This window comes from Sceloporus occidentalis, unplaced genomic scaffold, assembly GCF_023333645.1.
Source record: "Sceloporus occidentalis isolate IW3139 unplaced genomic scaffold, rSceOcc1.0.p SCAF_40, whole genome shotgun sequence".
Taxonomy (NCBI): domain Eukaryota; kingdom Metazoa; phylum Chordata; class Lepidosauria; order Squamata; family Phrynosomatidae; genus Sceloporus; species Sceloporus occidentalis.
The window spans coordinates 6,723,984-6,742,040 of record NW_028317020.1 but is presented as its reverse complement, the minus strand read 5'-3'; the positions used below and the strand labels follow the sequence as shown (position 1 = coordinate 6,742,040).

At 43.0% G+C, this 18,057-nt stretch overlaps 2 protein-coding genes across 2 annotated transcripts; one reads left to right on the top strand and one right to left on the bottom strand.

Annotated features, from left to right (window-relative positions):
* Nucleotides 1-2,716: 2,716 nt before the first annotated feature.
* Nucleotides 2,717-5,478, top strand: LOC149290286 (phosphoinositide-3-kinase-interacting protein 1-like). Its single transcript, XM_089489474.1, has 4 exons — nucleotides 2,717-2,774; nucleotides 4,584-4,775; nucleotides 4,959-5,037; nucleotides 5,283-5,478. The coding sequence occupies exons 1-4, from the start codon at nucleotides 2,717-2,719 to the stop codon at nucleotides 5,476-5,478; spliced, it is 525 nt and encodes a 174-aa protein (XP_089345600.1).
* A 1,853-nt stretch (nucleotides 5,479-7,331) lies between these two features.
* Nucleotides 7,332-16,893, bottom strand: LOC149290285 (LIM domain kinase 2-like). The gene is made up of 16 exons (XM_089489473.1): nucleotides 16,788-16,893; nucleotides 15,989-16,042; nucleotides 12,083-12,150; nucleotides 11,532-11,641; nucleotides 11,261-11,425; nucleotides 10,922-11,012; nucleotides 10,617-10,780; nucleotides 9,928-10,102; nucleotides 9,757-9,843; nucleotides 9,505-9,633; nucleotides 8,929-8,985; nucleotides 8,778-8,843; nucleotides 8,041-8,215; nucleotides 7,869-7,924; nucleotides 7,597-7,754; nucleotides 7,332-7,497 (listed from the first exon to the last, which is right to left on the bottom strand). Exons 1-16 carry the CDS (start codon nucleotides 16,891-16,893, stop codon nucleotides 7,332-7,334), a joined length of 1,827 nt encoding a protein of 608 aa, XP_089345599.1.
* Between the last annotated feature and the right edge of the window lie 1,164 nt (nucleotides 16,894-18,057).

Genomic DNA, 18,057 nt, shown 5'->3' with positions numbered 1-18,057 from the left:
CGGCAAGACCCACAACTGAACATCTGTCAAGGGAGACACCAATAATTTCTTTGGTATAGAAGGAAACGCCAACAAGCAAAAAGTTCATTGCAGTGAGGGCAGAAGAAGTAGATCTGTCGCAAAGGCTGTGGATAAAGGGGACCAGAAGGAACATTAACACATTCATCACCTTTCTGAAGGATGCTGCTTGCTGGAAACTCCCTCTAGGTTAAGTCACCTCAAACTCAGGAAGACTGACTACAGTACACAATTAAATGTATTATATGATCTACTGTGCCCAGAAACAGGATAGAGATAGCGGTGGTTTCCTCCTCGCAGTATGTAACTGAGATACCCATACAGCAAGCAAGAAAGGAAATACAATGTTACACAGTTGGCTAGCAAGGTCATGATTAAAGACTACTCGCTAAACTCACAATCTAGTGCTTGATCTACAAGGATAGCTTCAGAAAATGAGTGCTGCTACCCGGGAGATGTGACGGGGAGCACCAGCTACACAAAGTATACAGAATGAATCAGTGATATATTGCCACCTTTACAGTGATTGCACTGGGTGATATGCATTCAATTTATGGCTTAAAGTGTGTGGGAGCACACACAGAATTTCTATGTGAATGTTTTGTATTCTCCTTAAAGTTGATCCTTGCCAGAGCAAAAGTGGCCACAGTTTTCATAACCAGACTAAGATGTGACCCCCTGATGAGTCAATGTGCCACTTTTACACATACAGAGGTTGAATTAAATTGATCTGTCACTGTCATAGCTTTCATCAAACTAAATTCATTTATTAAAACTACCTATAGCTTGTACTTCTTGTTTTTTTTTTTGTTTTTTTTTTGCTGTTTGGTTGGGCTATTCGGTTTGAAAATATTATTTTAACTTGTGGAAGATGAGATCTGTAGCCAAACTATCATAATGTTAAATCCTTTCCCTCTATCCCACCCTCACAAAGGCTGTCTGAATCAGTAGCTGGCATCAAACACACCAAGAGGGAATTCCCTTAAGAAATCATCCAATCCGGTAAACAGAAAGTGAAAATATCTGACCCTGAAGTACACACAGTGTTTGGATTTATTTAATTATTTAATAAATAGATTTATTTAGTGTTCTGAGCTTTAGAATGTAATCAAAGGACATCTGTAGGTGGTGTGGTGGTCAGCAACTTGTAAAAATGAAATGTCTCCTGAAAAAATTATCAATAACCCCTAGACACCCTCCAAGCTTAAAACCTCAGCCTTAAATGTGTTTACGCTTTTGCTACCAAGAGTTCACTGGATCCAGCAAATTCAATGCAAGACAATTCCATTTATTTGACCAGAAAACACTAGTTATACTTTCCAATAATAATTAACAGAAAGACGCGCTACAGCAAGTTTGGGGTCACTTAGAAACGTCCTTGTTTTTTTAAAAAATAGTGAATTTTGTCCATTAAAATAACATCAAATGGATCAGAAACACAGCATAGACATTGTTAATGTAGACTATGTGTAGCTTTAATGGAATATTTTCATAGGTGTACAGAGGCCCTTTATCACTCCTGTGTTCCAGTGGCGTGTTGTGTTCGCTGATCCAAGTTTATGTTTAAAAGACTAATGGATCATTAGAAAACTCTTTTATGATTATTATATATATATTATAAAGGTGTTTAAAAGATGCCGTTTCTTCAATGTGTACAGTGTAAGTTCACAGGCGGCCACGGGGAAAGGATTATTACACCGGTCCAATGTGCATCATAGCAATCAGGACCCTTTAACCCGTTACACAAGAGCTCTGCTAAAGTGAGTCGGCGCAGAGCAGAGGGATAAAAATTTCCATTTTTAAAATGGGCCAAATTCTGGGGCTGGAAACCGGGGCTGTTCCTGGAAACGCAGAGCTGCTGGCTGTACACGGTGGAGTGCAATGTGTTTTTCACTGGCAGGGGGCGGGGTGGCTGTAGCTGAGCACACAGATCCTGAACAAACCGGTTTCGTCTACTGTAATTGTGCTGCCAGAAGCTGTGTGCCCGAGCATCGCCCTCACCCAGCACCCAGAACATGCTGTCCTCATCAAGGCCATTGCTGATAAGCCGCTGTCTGTACTGTATTCACACACATTGTATCCGCATGAAACATTAACACACGGGGAACGGCCTCATCCTTCCTTCCCTATCTGGGGGGCTGATCTTGCTCTACCTTAAGAGTAGTATGGGGGGGCCACTGAAGTTTTCCAGGAGCGGCAGGGGCCAAAGGGCACCACTGCACCCCCAACAAAAAAGCCGTCATTGGGGATCGGGCTCTACTGTGGCATTTTCAGTGGCCATTTATATTCATGAACATAGAATGTTTGTAAATATTATGTACTCGGCCGACCTTAGCCTGAGGGTGAGCGCCACGAACAGTTAAAGGGACCGCACACACCGCCCTGCTGAAATGCCACCAAACAGCTACCGGGCCGGACACACGGATGGGGCATTGCGTGCAAAAACGCAAAACACGGCGGTCATTATGAATATACCCCCCACCCCCATCTACACCCCCTCCCCTCCATCTGTACCCCGCACTGCAGAGCAGCATTTTGCTGCAGACGCTTCCGCTCCAGCATCCAGCCCAATGGGGGGAGGAGCAACCGATGGGAAAAACAAGAGGGGGAAAGTGAGAGCTCTAGCATTCAGAGCAAACAGCGAGCCCCACCGAACTGAGACCGAGTAACCGTGTGCACAGCACCGACAGCCGTCAACATGCTTCTCCATCTGCTCCTAGTGATCGTGGGCTGTGATTTGCTGTCAGGGACCCCAGGTAAAGGAGCGGGGCAGAGACCCTTCATTATCACTTAGGAGACATTAAAACGTTTCCTTAAAAAAAAAAAAAAAAAAAACTCTCGTTAGGGCAGCGATCATTTGGCGCTGCAGTGGGTAACGACCCCTAGCATGCTCAGCCTGTATTTTTGCTCCATGAGGATGCTGGGAGTTGCAGCCCACATCAGCTCCGTGCCCGAAGAGTCAGACTTTCGTATGTTGCCGCTGCAGGCATTAAGCATGTTGCATGTTTTGCGTGCAGCCGCTTTGCTGTGCGGGTGTAAAGGCTCGTGTTAAGGCATGTGTGATGTTATTTGTACATGTTTGCGAACATAATAGATGACGCCATATGATTTCATATTAACCCGTTCTTTACGGTGCGAGGCTCGGATCACATGACCTTGTTTTTCTGGATGCCTTTGAGGGGTGGGCTCTGTATGGTTTCACACCCGTTTTTTTTTGTATTCGAGTCGTGATTGGGTTTCCTTGTCGTTGAGGTTACCTTCTCCAACTTCCCATTGGCTATCTCTGCACGCGATCTCTCCAGCGAACTAGCAGACCTTTATGTTTTTTGGCACTCCCTGTGTTGGAAAAACCCACATGCATTATGTAACATTGTTATTGTATTTCGGGGTTGGAACAGGTCACGCTGTGTTCACAAAGTGATTTCTTTATTCTTCTACAAATACAATCCAATATAGCTTCGTAAAAATATATAGATTTGTGTGTGAGATATAATACATTTTTACATATATATATATTTAACATCCTGGGGTGATCCAGCTTCTATGATCTACCATTAGAATATTTATAACCAACCCATTCACCCCGCCATCCCCATAAATGTTCCTGCTGTTGCTGACCACATATACCTTATCAAGCTCCACACAAGCTCTAGTACTGTAAAGAAAATATGGATCTATCCTTATTTTGTTGAAACAATTCTACTTCTGCAATGTAAGCATTCCGCACCATCACCTTATTCCACAAACTATTCTGTAAGTGGGTCTCAAAGCGAGATTAAGTATAAGAGACAAGGCGTGTGGAAGTCACATGAGGCTTTTATTGAAATGTCCCTTGCAAAAGGCAGTTGCTGTCTCAAGGACAGTCCAAGTTGGGATATAAATAAAACCGGGGCCAGTCTGAGGCTGACTAAGCGGCCCTTGTGCATTAAGGCCAGTAGCCCGCTAAATGACAGGCCACAGTGCATGGCCACATTTATTCAGCCAGTGGCTGCACACTGCTGGAGCGGCAGTATGGGCCACCAAGATGGCAAGTCTATGCCTGAAACAAAGACCGTTGGTGGTCTTTGGTCTGGTGGTTCTCAAGCTAGTTTTCTAAGGATCAGCTAGGAACTGACAACGAAGCAGCATCGTTGGTGAAAAACCATGTCCTTGTACAAGCTAGTGTGGTGGAAATAAATACAAGGTCTGAACTGTACACAACCAAACGGCAATAATATGCTAAATTGAGGATTTTGTGAATAGACTTCAAGTGCTGGCTTCAGAATTGGAGGGATTGAAGATAATTAGACAAGCGTGTCCATTCCAGAGGCCCTAAAAGCATGGGTTGTGAATTGAGTGCCCAATGAAATCAGATAAGGTTAATGGCCCAGACGCTAGCGGTTTGGCATATGGTGAATTTGCGCAGCCCTTGCTTTTAATATATTGGTATGTCTTGTTTTGTTATGGATCCTTACTCAAGATTTTCTTTCATGTTCCTGATGTTGCTTAAGAGTGATAAAGTTGACCCTAGAGGAACTTCACCGCGAGCTCCGTCTGACAGTCTGTGCATCATCTTCTATTTTCAGCACCAGCCGAACAAAATCCTATGCAAACCTCAACACAATTTCCGCATCACCAGGAAGAGTCATCGGAATCGGTTTCGTTCTATAAAGAGCCAGTAGACGCACGTGAAAAGCCTCAGGCAGCCCAGCCTGTGATCAGCATTAGTGAGAGGGTCCAAGTAAAACCTAGGGAGAAGAAGGATCTAGGGACACTAGGTAAGTCATCCCCTGACCCACAATACAATCGACAAGTTTGCAGTAAAATTAGACACCTCAGTAATTCCAGTGTATACAAACACGTAATACCAACGTAAATGTTCTTCTCCAGTTGTTGCTTTTAGAAATGGCACTGCATGCGGTATCTCTGTAAACCAATGTGACACTTTTTTTCCATTATAGGGTATGTCTTGGGGATCCTCATGGTAGTCATAATCATAGCCATTGGTAGTGGCATTGTGGTCGGATACATATATAAAAGGTAAGTAATTGGATAGGGTCACATTATAAAGATAAGTGATGGATTGTTAAAGAATGCCATAGAACAAGACAAACTATCCTTTCATTTTCTTCCCCTCTGATTTTATAGTAATTGACCCAGCCTACCTCTCTTTATTTCTTAGCCCAACAGCACATACACAAACTCATTCCAAAACATTGTCACCAAGTCCTAGGCTTTATACAGTGAGGCTCATTAAACCTAACTCATGTGTCCTCCTCTCCTAGGGGAAGAGATCTTAAGCAACAACATGAACAGGAGGTGGAGGAACGTCGTATCCAAAGGATAAACCTACCACTTTCTGCGTTCTTGAACCCTTCGTGTGACTTTGTAGATGAGAATAACATAGAGATTTCATCTAGTCACACAAATCAGGACGGAGCGGCACCCCTGATGAGCTGCACGGGGACGCCCGGGGCGTGAAGGACCACTCACACGCAGACGAAAGATGTTACTTTTGACGTAGTGGTACATCACTACATATGATGGTATTGTCACACTTGTCATGGTGTGCCTTTGGAGGCCAAGAGAATGGAGGCAATGATTTATGAAGTTACCAGATTTTGTTTTTGTTTGTAATTTCTGATAAGAGACTTTGATGTTTCTATAGACAGCAGAGGATGAAATACGATGTTGCTCAGGTGAACAATACCATCGGTGATTGTAAGACTACAGTCTGTCTGGTCTTTCCTGTGCCCTGGTTCAGGAACGCCAACATGGGGTTCAAGAATATTGGCTGTTGGTGGTAGTTTGTTTCAGCCTCTATCGCTTGCCTAAAATCACAACTAATGGGAGAGGCTGGTACACCATGTATGTTAAGGGCAATAATTCTGTACATAGTCCTCTAGGACTGGATAAGACTATATGTTTAAATGTTGTATGTCACTGCATATGTGCGTGTTAGCCAGGGCATGGTTTCAAAGCTTGCAGTGTCTACCCTCAGATAAGAACAATAGTTAACTAAAGGTTTATGTCATTTGTGTTGAAATGGACAGTTGAATGTACTTTTTGTAAGAAAAATCTGTTTATTTACTTTTTTTTTTACATGTGTTTTGTTTCTATAAATAAAACAATATCAGGCAGTGCCTGTTAAACCAGTGAAATGTAAAAAAAACAAACATATGAATATGACACAAAAAGCTTATGGGGGGGGTCTAGATTATACAAAGGCGATGGTGAAATGTTCTACTGTCTTAGTGACACATCTGCTTAGAACAAACCTGAAAAAAAGGTTCATCTCACCCGCAGGGCAGATAGCTGCCATATACCTCTACAGTTACTGAAGTGGTGCTCGTGAAACAGCTTCCTTGTATGCAATTTTAACAAAACAACCATTGACCTCATAGCATAATGTCCAAAATCAAGCTAAGAAAGAAAGGAGGGAAAGAAGTAGTAACTATATTGTTTGTTCACTGGTTAGGGGCCAGATTCATACATATCATAGTGGTGTTAAAAAAAAAAAAAAAAAAAGTTAGTTTCACAGCAAAATCTTGAAAATGGTCTAAACTTAATAGAAAGGCACTAGAAAATTTAAGGTAATGTAGAAGGGAAGTTCTCACCAGAACATACATAGTGAGGAAAATAACATTTACAGTCAAATGAAAAAAATAGTTATCTGAGATAGTCAATTCCAGTTTTCAACAAAAACATACACAGATAAGAACACTATAAAAATGTAGCTATATCCCCCTGCAGCATATAGAGACCATGGGAAAAACAATGATCATCACAGAATAGCAAATTGCTTCCCAGTGACAAATAGAATGCAAAAGGCACACTTTGCCACATTACACCCCTACGTCATTCAAGTGTACGTATTTCTTTGTAACTTTAAGAAAAAAGTGCAACGTGTCTGAACCATGGAAGTGTTGTACAGAGACTCCTGCAACCAAACAATGGTTTGCGGGAGACTGATGTGTAACGTTGCACTCAAATGAAATGGGGCTTTCATAACCAGTGGAGGGAGGGCTGTAGTATGTTCGGAAGGTTTTCAAGTATAGAGGAGCTATAAGAAATGACCCTCTTAATCCTGGCAAATGTAAAAATCAGATGAGTAACCACTCATACTTTTGGTCCCTAGCTGAATGTAAACTGCAGCCTATTACCCTTTGTAATAATGTTGTGGCCAATGGATGCTGAACCCAAGTGGGAGCTTATTCTTCCACCCTGAGGGAGCAAGTGAGAAAATAGGGGCTTTCATTCAAAGTGCAGGAAGAAAAACATGCAGAGATGGTTTCTCTCTGTAAAATTGGAATGTCAATGTTGCCCTTTGCTCCTTAAGAATGATTGTTTTCCTGGGATACACCTTGATCATGCACGAGGCCATACTGCAGTCTGAAGTTCTGCTCCATATACTCCATCTCTGAAGGGAGGGGGATCCCCAGCTCTCCCAGGAATAGAGACAATGCTGTAAATGCATCATGCAGATAGGGGAAGTCAGGCCTGAAAAAAAAGCAGAGATGTGGGGGGTTGAAACCGTGAGAAGAAACACAGCTTTGGAAACCTAGTAGAGATTACAGCGGCAAATATCAAGATAATCACCTTCTATCGGGTTCAAGTTGGCAGCAGGATGTTGCCAGTGGGAAAAAGCCAGCAGGACAGTCCTTGGGCACAAATTTCTGCCAGAAGAGTTGGACATTCAGACCAAAATCCAATGTGCGTGGCAGACAATCGGGATCAGCATATACCTGTCCAATAATCTGCAGAGAAAGACAAGCGTAGGAATAGGTGGAGGATGCAGATTTTAGCATAAATGGAGTATGCAGAGGTCTGCAATGACACAGATGTCATTTTCTAGGTAAAAGTCTTCATACCTCACACAGCACAATCCCAAATGAAAATACGTCCACCTTCTCATCGTAATGCTTTCCTGGTGGAGAAGATCAGGTTACCCCAAGACCAAGGAAAGACTTCCTCAAAATCATTGTTTCCAAACTAAACTCCCCACATCTGCCTACCCACCACAGAAAGGGTTACTTTCCATACCATTTAACATCTCAGGTGCCATCCAGTATGGATTTCCCACCACGGTGTAACGCTTCTTGCGGTCACTCTTGCGCAATGTTCGTTTTTTGGTGGGTGGGCGTTCTGGGGCAGGCCTTGGCTTCTCTTCGACAATAAGCCGTGATAGCCCAAAGTCTGCAACAACCACTGTGCCGTCCTTAAGAGTGCAAATATTTAGAACGTTGCAAGAAATTAATATTTTTTTCAATTATTATCTTATTGGTAATATATAAGTTGGAGGAGGAGATTTAAAGTTACCGTCTAGAGAATATTTGCGATATTACTGCAAAAAGACGCATAAAGTAGTAATTACCATTTATTTCTATGTGTCACACACGAAGCAGAGAGTAACACAAGTATTTGTGCCTCAAATAGTGTCAAAGGCCTTTAAGAAAGCCAAGTTTTGCATATTAATTTGCAGTACGTGCACAAATATGCAGCCTGTGTCCATCAGTTTAGGCTTACTGTAAGGGGGAGAGAAAGATAAACAAGCCTTAACTCAATCAGTAACATAAAAATTGCCAATGTGTTCCGTTTTTAAAGGCAGCTTTCAAGATTAGTATTAAAAGTTTTTACCTAGCCATTAAATTGACATCTATCACATGGCACAAACACATCTGGTAGGCAGTTTATGATTTACCGAATATGTATTGTATATTAGTGCTTTGAGAACAAGAGAATAGGGGGGGGATAGTTGTAAAGAGCATTTTTGGCGTTACCATCTTTATTAGACAGTTGTGTGAATTGAGGTCTCTGTGGATGATGCTCACGGAGTGAAGATACGCCTGACGGGAAGAAACATTTATGGCATAAGTATCTACAATAAATACATATCTATATAAAAAGGCAGTACATACTAACTAAACTTACCATTCCACATGAAATGTCTTTAGCAAAAGAGACTTTCTGCTGCCAAGGACAATGATCCTTGAAGATACATGTGATGGGGATAAAAAAGGTATTATTGTCACTAAAACTGCTTAACTAATTGACCCTTTTTACTCTCATCTACCCACTACATGGCCTCAAAACATTTGAGAGTTTGAGAGAATGCATAGACATGGCACCTTTATAACTTTTAGCATATGTAATATGTACCAAGGATGGCATTAAGTGCACAATTTCCTGCCCTGAACTTCCCTCTCCCTTGTCCTCAATCCACCCTTACGATGGCTGCACGAAGCAATACCGAAACTGAAAGAATAATATAAATGTCCTTAATTGCAATAATCCAGATGAAGGCAGAAAAATCCATACAATAAAGTAAGTTTCGCACTGTATTAAAAACTCTACCTCTTCACACCAAGGGTGGTGGTTAGCTACAACTTCCTTCTGGTAGAGGTAATACTGCTGTATATTAAACCCAAGACTTTGACCTCTTGGCAAAACATTTTCAGCACCAAAAATACACGTCGTTCACCACCAAAGCCACTCTAGTGCTCTTACCCCTCTCAGGAAGTCTTTCAATGTTCCGCACTCAATGTACTCGGTCAGTAGGTTCAGCCTACGGTCCTTATACAGAACCCCAATAAAACGTAGCACATTGGGGTGATCCAGAGAGCGCATGACTTTCACCTGAGAAAAATGTTTTAAAAAACGTCACCTAGCGTCACGCAAACTTTCTCCCCGCCACAAGGTACAAATAGTATGAAATCTGATAAAGGTAAGCTGCATCTCAGAGTAGGAGCTTGTGCGTACCTCAGTGAGGAACGTTTTCTGAGTCTGTTCATCGAATTGAATTAGTTCTTTCATCACCATCACCCTGCCTGTGGCCCTGTGTGTGACCTGCATATGCAAACAGTTGGCTAAGTGAATCATAACATTAACGTGATCCACCCCATTCATCACGACCATCCCCCCCACAATCACCTTGATAGCTCGTCCAAAGAAGCCTTTGCCCAGTTCTTCTCCGTGCAGCAGGTCAGATGGGCGGAAAATCTGCTGAGTTTGTCCAACAGCACAGCGGAGAGACTCTGAGCGATACACAGAGCGGGGGTCTTTGGGAGAGCATGGTCCCGGGGAACGGCTGTTACTATTGCTCCGACTGCAGGAAAATAAGGCATAAGCTGGACCGAAACAAGGAAAGTCATTGATGGGGGGAAAAAGGTGTGAATAGCATTGTAAAGTAAAAGCGAGTAGGACTGTAAGGAAGTAGGATGAAGTATGAATGTAGTAACTGGAATGAGTACAGAATGAGTACAGAGTACAGGTGAGACATCGGGATGAAAGTCATATTAGTGCGGTAGGTGCCGGCTACAGCAGCAATGAGAAAAATTTCAGAACAGATGGGTAAAACTACTTTTTCTAGGACTGCAGAAAAAACAGGGACACTGAAGTTAGAAACAGCTCTTTGGCAAGAGATACTGAATAAAACACTGAACAGAGTATATTTTATAAAAACACGGTAGCAACAAAGTTCAAAGAAGAGGATGAGTAATAGAGGACAAAATGAACAATAGCAACCCTGACATGAAGTCTGTACGAGGAGTATAATGAATAGAACCAGAATAAATGTAAAAGTGAAACTTGGTAGTTGTAAGGAAAGTACTAAAAATGACCGGATAGAGCTGCGTTTGATAGTGCCCTCTGAACAGGCCTTTCCATCTGTTGTGCACAAGGAAGAAGGTTTGGGGGGAGGGTTATCAGCAGGGGAAGTTGATGCTGGGTTGCGCTCTACCAGAAGCTGCAGGGTCTTATCTGGGCAGCAAAGCAGCTCATCAGCCTGAGGAAAACGAAGGGAGAGAAGGAATGAGGAGGGCCAGGCAGTTCGCCAAACAAGGGCCATCACAAAATATAATTATAACTGCACCCCATCATCAACAGCGAATACTGTAGCCTACATAGCATGATGAAGATTACTGACCTCGCTGGGGGGCAACGAGCTGACAGGAGCTCCATTAATCTCCAGAATACGGTCACCGAGGTGCAGTGTGCTCCGAACTTCGGGACTCACCCTGTAAGAGAAAGGTTCAAAAAGTTTCATGACACCGTCCGGCCTCTCACCAGACAGAATAAAGCCAACCCTTTTGCTTTCCACTTGGGACTGGATCGAGGACTTATTAAACTATTAATAACATTTAGGTGAAGCAAGAGAATAATTGAGAGGGGATCAGAAATAGGAGTCACAATTTCTAAAACTGTGTTGGGGAAGTGAAGATGGTCCACTCCACATTACAAGGGTACAGACGGAATCCATACTCACTGTGTGACCTGCATGTCATCCACCGACACAGAGAAGCCCCTTTTCCCTACAACATGCGGATGGATTTGCACGAGGGTGAGCGTGTGAACATGCTTTTCTTGTGCAGGTTCATTGCAAAGACCCTCAAATTGCGGTCGTAAGAGAAGCAGCTTGTGACATGGACCGCTGTAAAGGTGAAGCACAGGCAGTGACCAAAACACATTAATTGTGCCCGAAGGAGTGTGTGGTTACAGAACATCTCAAGTTAAGGGAGCGTACGTGTACCCCTCACCAGTAAAGTGCGGTGCCCTGCACCAGACAGAATGACTCTCCATCCTCAATCATTGCCTTGCAGCCAGAGCAGCAGAAGCATTCTGGGTGAAACTTGTATTGGCAGACAACCTGTGGGGGGAAACACAGACCCATATATATGCAAGGGGGGACCATTCAAAGCTCCGTGCACATGCACAAACGAGGACAGAGAGAGGGAAAAGTAATGAGAGAAGCCTCGTGATGTCTAGTTTAGGTGATAAGACCATTTTTAAAACTTTGCACCAAGAATACTTTTTATACACAACGTCCTTTTAGTTCTACGACGATTTGAAGCAGATTCAGCATCTTGTTTTGGCCGGCCAACAGCCATTACATTAATAATTATACATTTAACGATTAATAAAACATGCAATCACTTTGCTACACTACGTTGGGTTTAGGATTGTTGGGATGGGGCAGGCTAAGCTCTGTAAATATACAGAACAGGACAAATGGTTTAACACAAAGTGTTAAGATGTTTCGGAGCGAAAGCATAAAATACAAAGTTGGGTTGGAATGGTTTGTTGTTACCATCGCTGGTCCTGTGAGTTGCAGTTTGCAGCTGAGACATTGTTCTGCTTGTGAAACCCAGGGGTCCACTGGAGAGAGAAGCTCGGAATCACTGAGACAGAAGAAAACAGAACGAATGTAAATAATACAAAATGGAGACAGAAACAGTATTTTCTTGGGAATCAACCATAAAATCACACCGATTATCACTGTGAAACTGGACATAGTTATTAATGGCATTTAGTGATATTGGGCTTTTGGAGAGAGTTCAAAAGTTATGAAGGAGCTGCACAAAGAACAAAGGGGTTTATTCACTATTCAGTATGAAGGGTCAACGCTACTCCAGTAAGCAGGGCCGAACCGATCTTATAATGCAAAATTGATGTGCGCGTAGAAATCGAAGAAATCTAAATATACACGGCCAGCTAATCTTTTCCTTCAACAGAAGCTCACTGGGGTTGGACCTTCAAAACGTACAGTGAAGTAAAGAGGTTGAAACCACATCTCTCCTGCCACCTCTGTGAATGAACCCTGAAGGTGGGTTAACATGCATACAGAGTTTGTTGGCAGATAAGAACCATTTGGCCCATCTAGTTTGCCCGTTTCCCCTCATTTAAAGTCTCAGACCTTAATTAGCCCTTGTTCTAGATTTGCGCTATGCCTGTCCCATGTGTTTAAAAAACCCCATCACTGTGTTTACCCTCTATCACTTCGGCTGGGAGGCTTGTCCCCTTTTCTACCACCCTCTTCATTTTAAAACAGTGTCCATTTTTACATAACACAGTTTCCAGGCATCTGCGTATTCACGTTGTTCTAAAGACTCAGCTCAGTGTGGTGTCTGAGCAGGAAAGGCACCCAAAATATCACACGACTCAAAACAATGGCTGCCCCCAAGTCTGTAGATAATGGAGATTTATTGGAACAAAACCAGTTTTTCTCAACATTACTTTATACACCACTGTATTTTATCCTGAAGGAAACAATATCTTAGTGAGCTTTAATTACTCATTCACTTGCCCTAATGCGAGGAAACAAGTTACTGAAGGTACAAAGCACGTGCCCATGTATTTTGCAATACAGGAACACCCTTATCCTTTACTTGAGCCCAAAAGCTTAACACTTTGCATATAAAATAATGTCTGTTATCAGAGCACTTCCTCAATTACAGCACGTGGTTAAATCGGCTGCGTAGCGGTAAAATGGGCTTCGTACAAATGCTCTGAAAAATACCCCTCGTCTTATATAATCGGGGTTGTCTTATAATCAGACCTCAAATAGGTCTGACTATGAGACTAAGATCCAGATCCCCCGCAGCGATGCAGGGGACCTGGATCCTCCTGTGTTATGCCCCCCCCCCAATTTACCGGTGCTTCTGAGTCCCCGGTGCTTGGTCCGGGCAGCGTAAGTTGGGGGGGGGGCGGGGGAGTGTTAAATGGGGGGCATAAGGCATTTCTGGAGGCAGAGTGCTCTGTGAAATGCCTTTTAACCCCCTTAATGCCACTCTGCCTCCAGAAACGCCTTTTAACCATCTATACATCACTCTGCCTCCTGAAATGCCTTATACCTCCCTATATGCCACTCTGCCCCATAATATGCCTTTTAACCCCCTAAATGCCAGAGTGGCATATAGGGGTATAAGGCCATTCTGGAGGCAGAGTGGCACATAGGGGGTCAAAAGGCATATCATGGGGCACAGTGGCATATAGAGGGTTAAAAGGCATATCATGGGGTACAGTGGCATTTAGAGGGTATAAGGGATTTCTGGGGCAGAGTGGCAAGCCTGGGGGCAGATGCGCATAACTGGGGGGGCAGGTTAAAAAAAAAGGAAATAAAAACCAAATATTTTTCTCAATCATATCTTTTATTAACAAACAATTGTTCTCATAGTTTAGATGAATTAACATTTACTGGTAAAACTATAGGGTCGTCTTATATTCAGGCTTTTTCTTTTTTCATAAATATTCAGATTTGGGGGGTCGTCTTATAATCAGGGTCGTCTTATAATCGAGCAAATACGGTACAATCTCTGTATGTTAACGTACAAATGTATGAGCAATTTCGGCTTCAGATGTATAATAAGCCTAAAGAGACCTACATAGCCCCAAAAGCTTGCAATCTATTACACTTCAGTTAGCCAATGAAGGTATATCTACCAGCTTTGCTCTTTTGCTTTCTATGGCTAACATGGTACAAATCTACACCTGTCGGCACACACTAGCCTACAAAATAATCTAGTATATCACTTGTGGATAAGGGAAAAACCGAAGTAGCTCGGCGGAGGCTGGAGAAACATTCGGTTTAAACGTAACATTTTATATTATTTAAAATATCAAATTTGACTCTTGTGTGAATACAAAGCATTGAGGTGTAAGAATTCTTACCAGGAATCACTCGCCCTCATCTAGGCATTCTGAGATAACCCCGCTGCTGAGAAATCTTTCGGCTCAAGCTGAAAGCAAATATTTACATGAATTAACGAAGAGGCGGCAATAGGTAGCAACTACAGCACAAAGTCCCTAAGAACGACTGGCAAACATAACTTTAAATGTTATATTAGCGGCAATTACTACATTCAGGAATTGCGCATGAATAAATGATATTGCTGAAGGCCGATTACGTATAACTGTATACCACCTTGGGGGTCTATGAACTCAAGCGAGACTGGTTCCAGCTCTCTTACTTCGCTATCTATTAAGAAGGTGCAACCTTGGCAGGTTCCTCCAGCTAGAATAATGTATAATTTAATGGGTTAGCAGACTTGCTGATTTAACTATCCATTATACAGAGCCAACCAAGCGCTTCATACAGCAGAAGCATATTGGGAACGGGCCTTCATAATGTATAGTGAAGTCACTATATACCATTAAACTCTCCTAGCAATGCTCCTTCTAGTAAATAAACCCTATTATGAGGCACAAACATAATATACAATGCATGTAATGCTTGAGATTCCATCCCATTGCTACAACGCCAAACAAATCAATGTCCGCAGTTGCTATGTAGTAAGATGAGATCAGGTACCCAAGCGGGCTCTGTGATTGGCTGATCTATGCCATATGATACTTCTTTATGCTGGAATGTAGGACTATCACAGAGCAGTTACGCGAGAAGTTTTTTCACAATAGAATACTTATGCCAATCCCATCCATTACAAAGGAAAACCGAATGACAAGGAACGCATTAAAGATATTGCCAGCTATACCACTAATTTTCCATTAAAATTAACAAACGCAGCGAGGATTGTGAGCGTCAAATACAAAGAAGGACGGGCGAGGCAACGCCAAGGGCTGTAATCTGGGGCAATGTGGCAACTTCAGCTATGTAGCTGGGTCATCCTGGGGCAAATACAGAGTATCCTCGGGCAGACTGCTGCCACTTAATCAATATTACGTATTACCGTATATGTGCGCCACCTAAGAACCCATCCCTGCCCCAGGGCACGAAATGCCAACAGTCTTATAAAGTCTTACAAAGTGTATTTTTAATTGAATATATTAATACAGCGTGCTGTATTTTCCGTTAGTCCTGTATAAACCGTGACAGTAAGTGAAAGGGATACAATATCTGCTTATAGACTCTTTCTCCATTTCTAGGATCCAGCACTGTCCTAAACACTACTGTGTAACCCATCTATCTTCCACCCTCCATTACACATAACCCTTTCCACCGGCATCCAACACAAGACAGACTAAAGACCATCGTCTGGGCTTTCGTTTATATGCCTTAAAAATAAAGCAGATTCCCCAGATATTTCACTAAACACCTCTGACCACGACGATAAGACCCTTCAAAAAAGGCTTCATCTCTGATCTACTCCCCGCTTTTGTTTTCACTTCTTTTGTGTTGCTTCCTGTTTGTGGCATTCCTTGCTGTACTCCAGAAACCCTCCTCTGACTTCACAGCTTCGTGTACTCCCTCAACACCCACCTATCCGACAAAGCCTCAAACTCCGACACAAAGCCTCAAACTCCGACACAACGCCTGACACAGAAAGGGAGAGCAGGTTCCCGGAGAGGATAGAGTTAATCAATTGCTCAATACCCCCCTTTCCCCCTCATCACAACCCAACGCACATTCTAACTGTTCCCAACATTTAGCGGACACAGCCCCCTCCGATAATGTGCCGGATATACGGATAGAGGAGCTCTGTGAATAACGTGTAACACCAGGGCTTTTCGAGTAAAACATGTTATCAACTAAGCCCTAGGCATTCAGCGCACACCTAGTAACAGAAAACTCATGAACAGCACCATGTACACAACCGAGTGTGCACAGCTGTAACATGGTTGGGGGCTGACACACACACTAATATATATATATATATATATATATATATCCCTTACCCAGCTCCCCATTGTTAGAGTACACATTTATACATTATACACTGCATTTAACGGACGCCACTCCCCGCCTCTATAATCATTATATACACTACATTAAGTATATACACCGCCTCCCACCCCCTATGCACAGTGAGCCCTGCGAACCCCAAAGAGCATCGCAGCTCCCAAGATGCACTAGGACTTGGTCACGTGCCCATCCCTACCGAGCGCTCGGTGATCCCCGGGCCGCTCCCGCTTCACTAGAGATGCGGGTGATGTCATCCGATGACATCACAATACGGGTACCGGTGTGGTTCAAACGCTACCTGGCTGCATGACACAACCCATTTCCCCTCATTGTTCCCCGCCTATTAGTCGACGCCTCACACCTAGTTCCCGCCTACGTGGGGGGAGTTGTTCTCCTGCACCGTCCCGTGTGCTGTGCTTGGCCGATGGGACTCCTGGCGGCCGGGCCGGGGTGGTGTAGGCTGCGGTGCTGCCAGTTCCCATTACATATATATATATATATATATATATATATATATATATACACACACACACGGTATATACCTATATATGTAGGTCAAATGTTATCTTACACCCTGTGCTCCATCTGTGAGCTTTAACTGCAAGTATAGAAACAAACATGGCTGCAGGATGTACACATGAGGGAACGGCGTTCTCAGTCTGGTATATATATATATCTGTTAACATACATGTTATAATTAAGTGCTCGTCCATAAAGCACCACCATATACAGCAGCGCTGCTGTACAACTGGCAAGCTGGACATCACCGATAGTAATAGTAAAATCTTGAATAGTACAATACACTCCATGTACCCAGGTGGCCCCTGCGAGGGCATAAAAAAACAAAATGCAGGTGTGAATATTCTGCCAGCGGCCACATTAACACCGCTTGGATGTGTGTTTAGTGTGTCTGTGTGCATGTCGGTTAGTGTGTCAGCTTGTGTAAGTGTCTGGGTGCATGTTAGTGTGTGTCTGGGTTTGTATGTTAAGCGTGTGTGCATTTGTTGAGTGCCCAGGTGTCTGTGTGTTGGCGTGTTGATGTGTGCATGTTTTGAGAGTGGCCCTGGATTTGCCCCTGAAAATGCATCCCTGTATATTATACACAAAAGTTTTCAATCGCCTGTTTGCAGATCGCATTAGTGCACTCGAATTACACACGCAATAACTAGATGAACTTCACAAAACACTGCTGATCAGAAAGACAGGGAGGACTATTACAGTGAAGCACGCAGAATACAGTTCATTCATTTAATAATGAAAATTTGCTTTAGTCTCTGCCAGCACAATTATTTCTAGATGTTGGATTAACAAACCAAGGTCCCAGTTTGTGAAGTACCCTCCATTCCTGCCAGAACCAGCATCCATTTAAACTTGATAACCAACTTTAGCTTCTTCAATAGAAGCCAGTTATTATGCCAAAGCCCCAAAAGGTCTCCATTGTCAGATGGCGCTCCCAAATGATCAAATGTGGTGGCTCTCAGCACAAGTGCCTTTTACACCTAACTGCTGCTTAGGTACCAAAAAAACTGATCAGAGGTGTGAATGCCAACAGCACCAGAAACAGGGTGGTGGACACCTCGGAGGGTCTATCCAGACCTGCCTGATCACAGGTACATGAGGATATAGAAGGGAAAGTTGGGATTTTA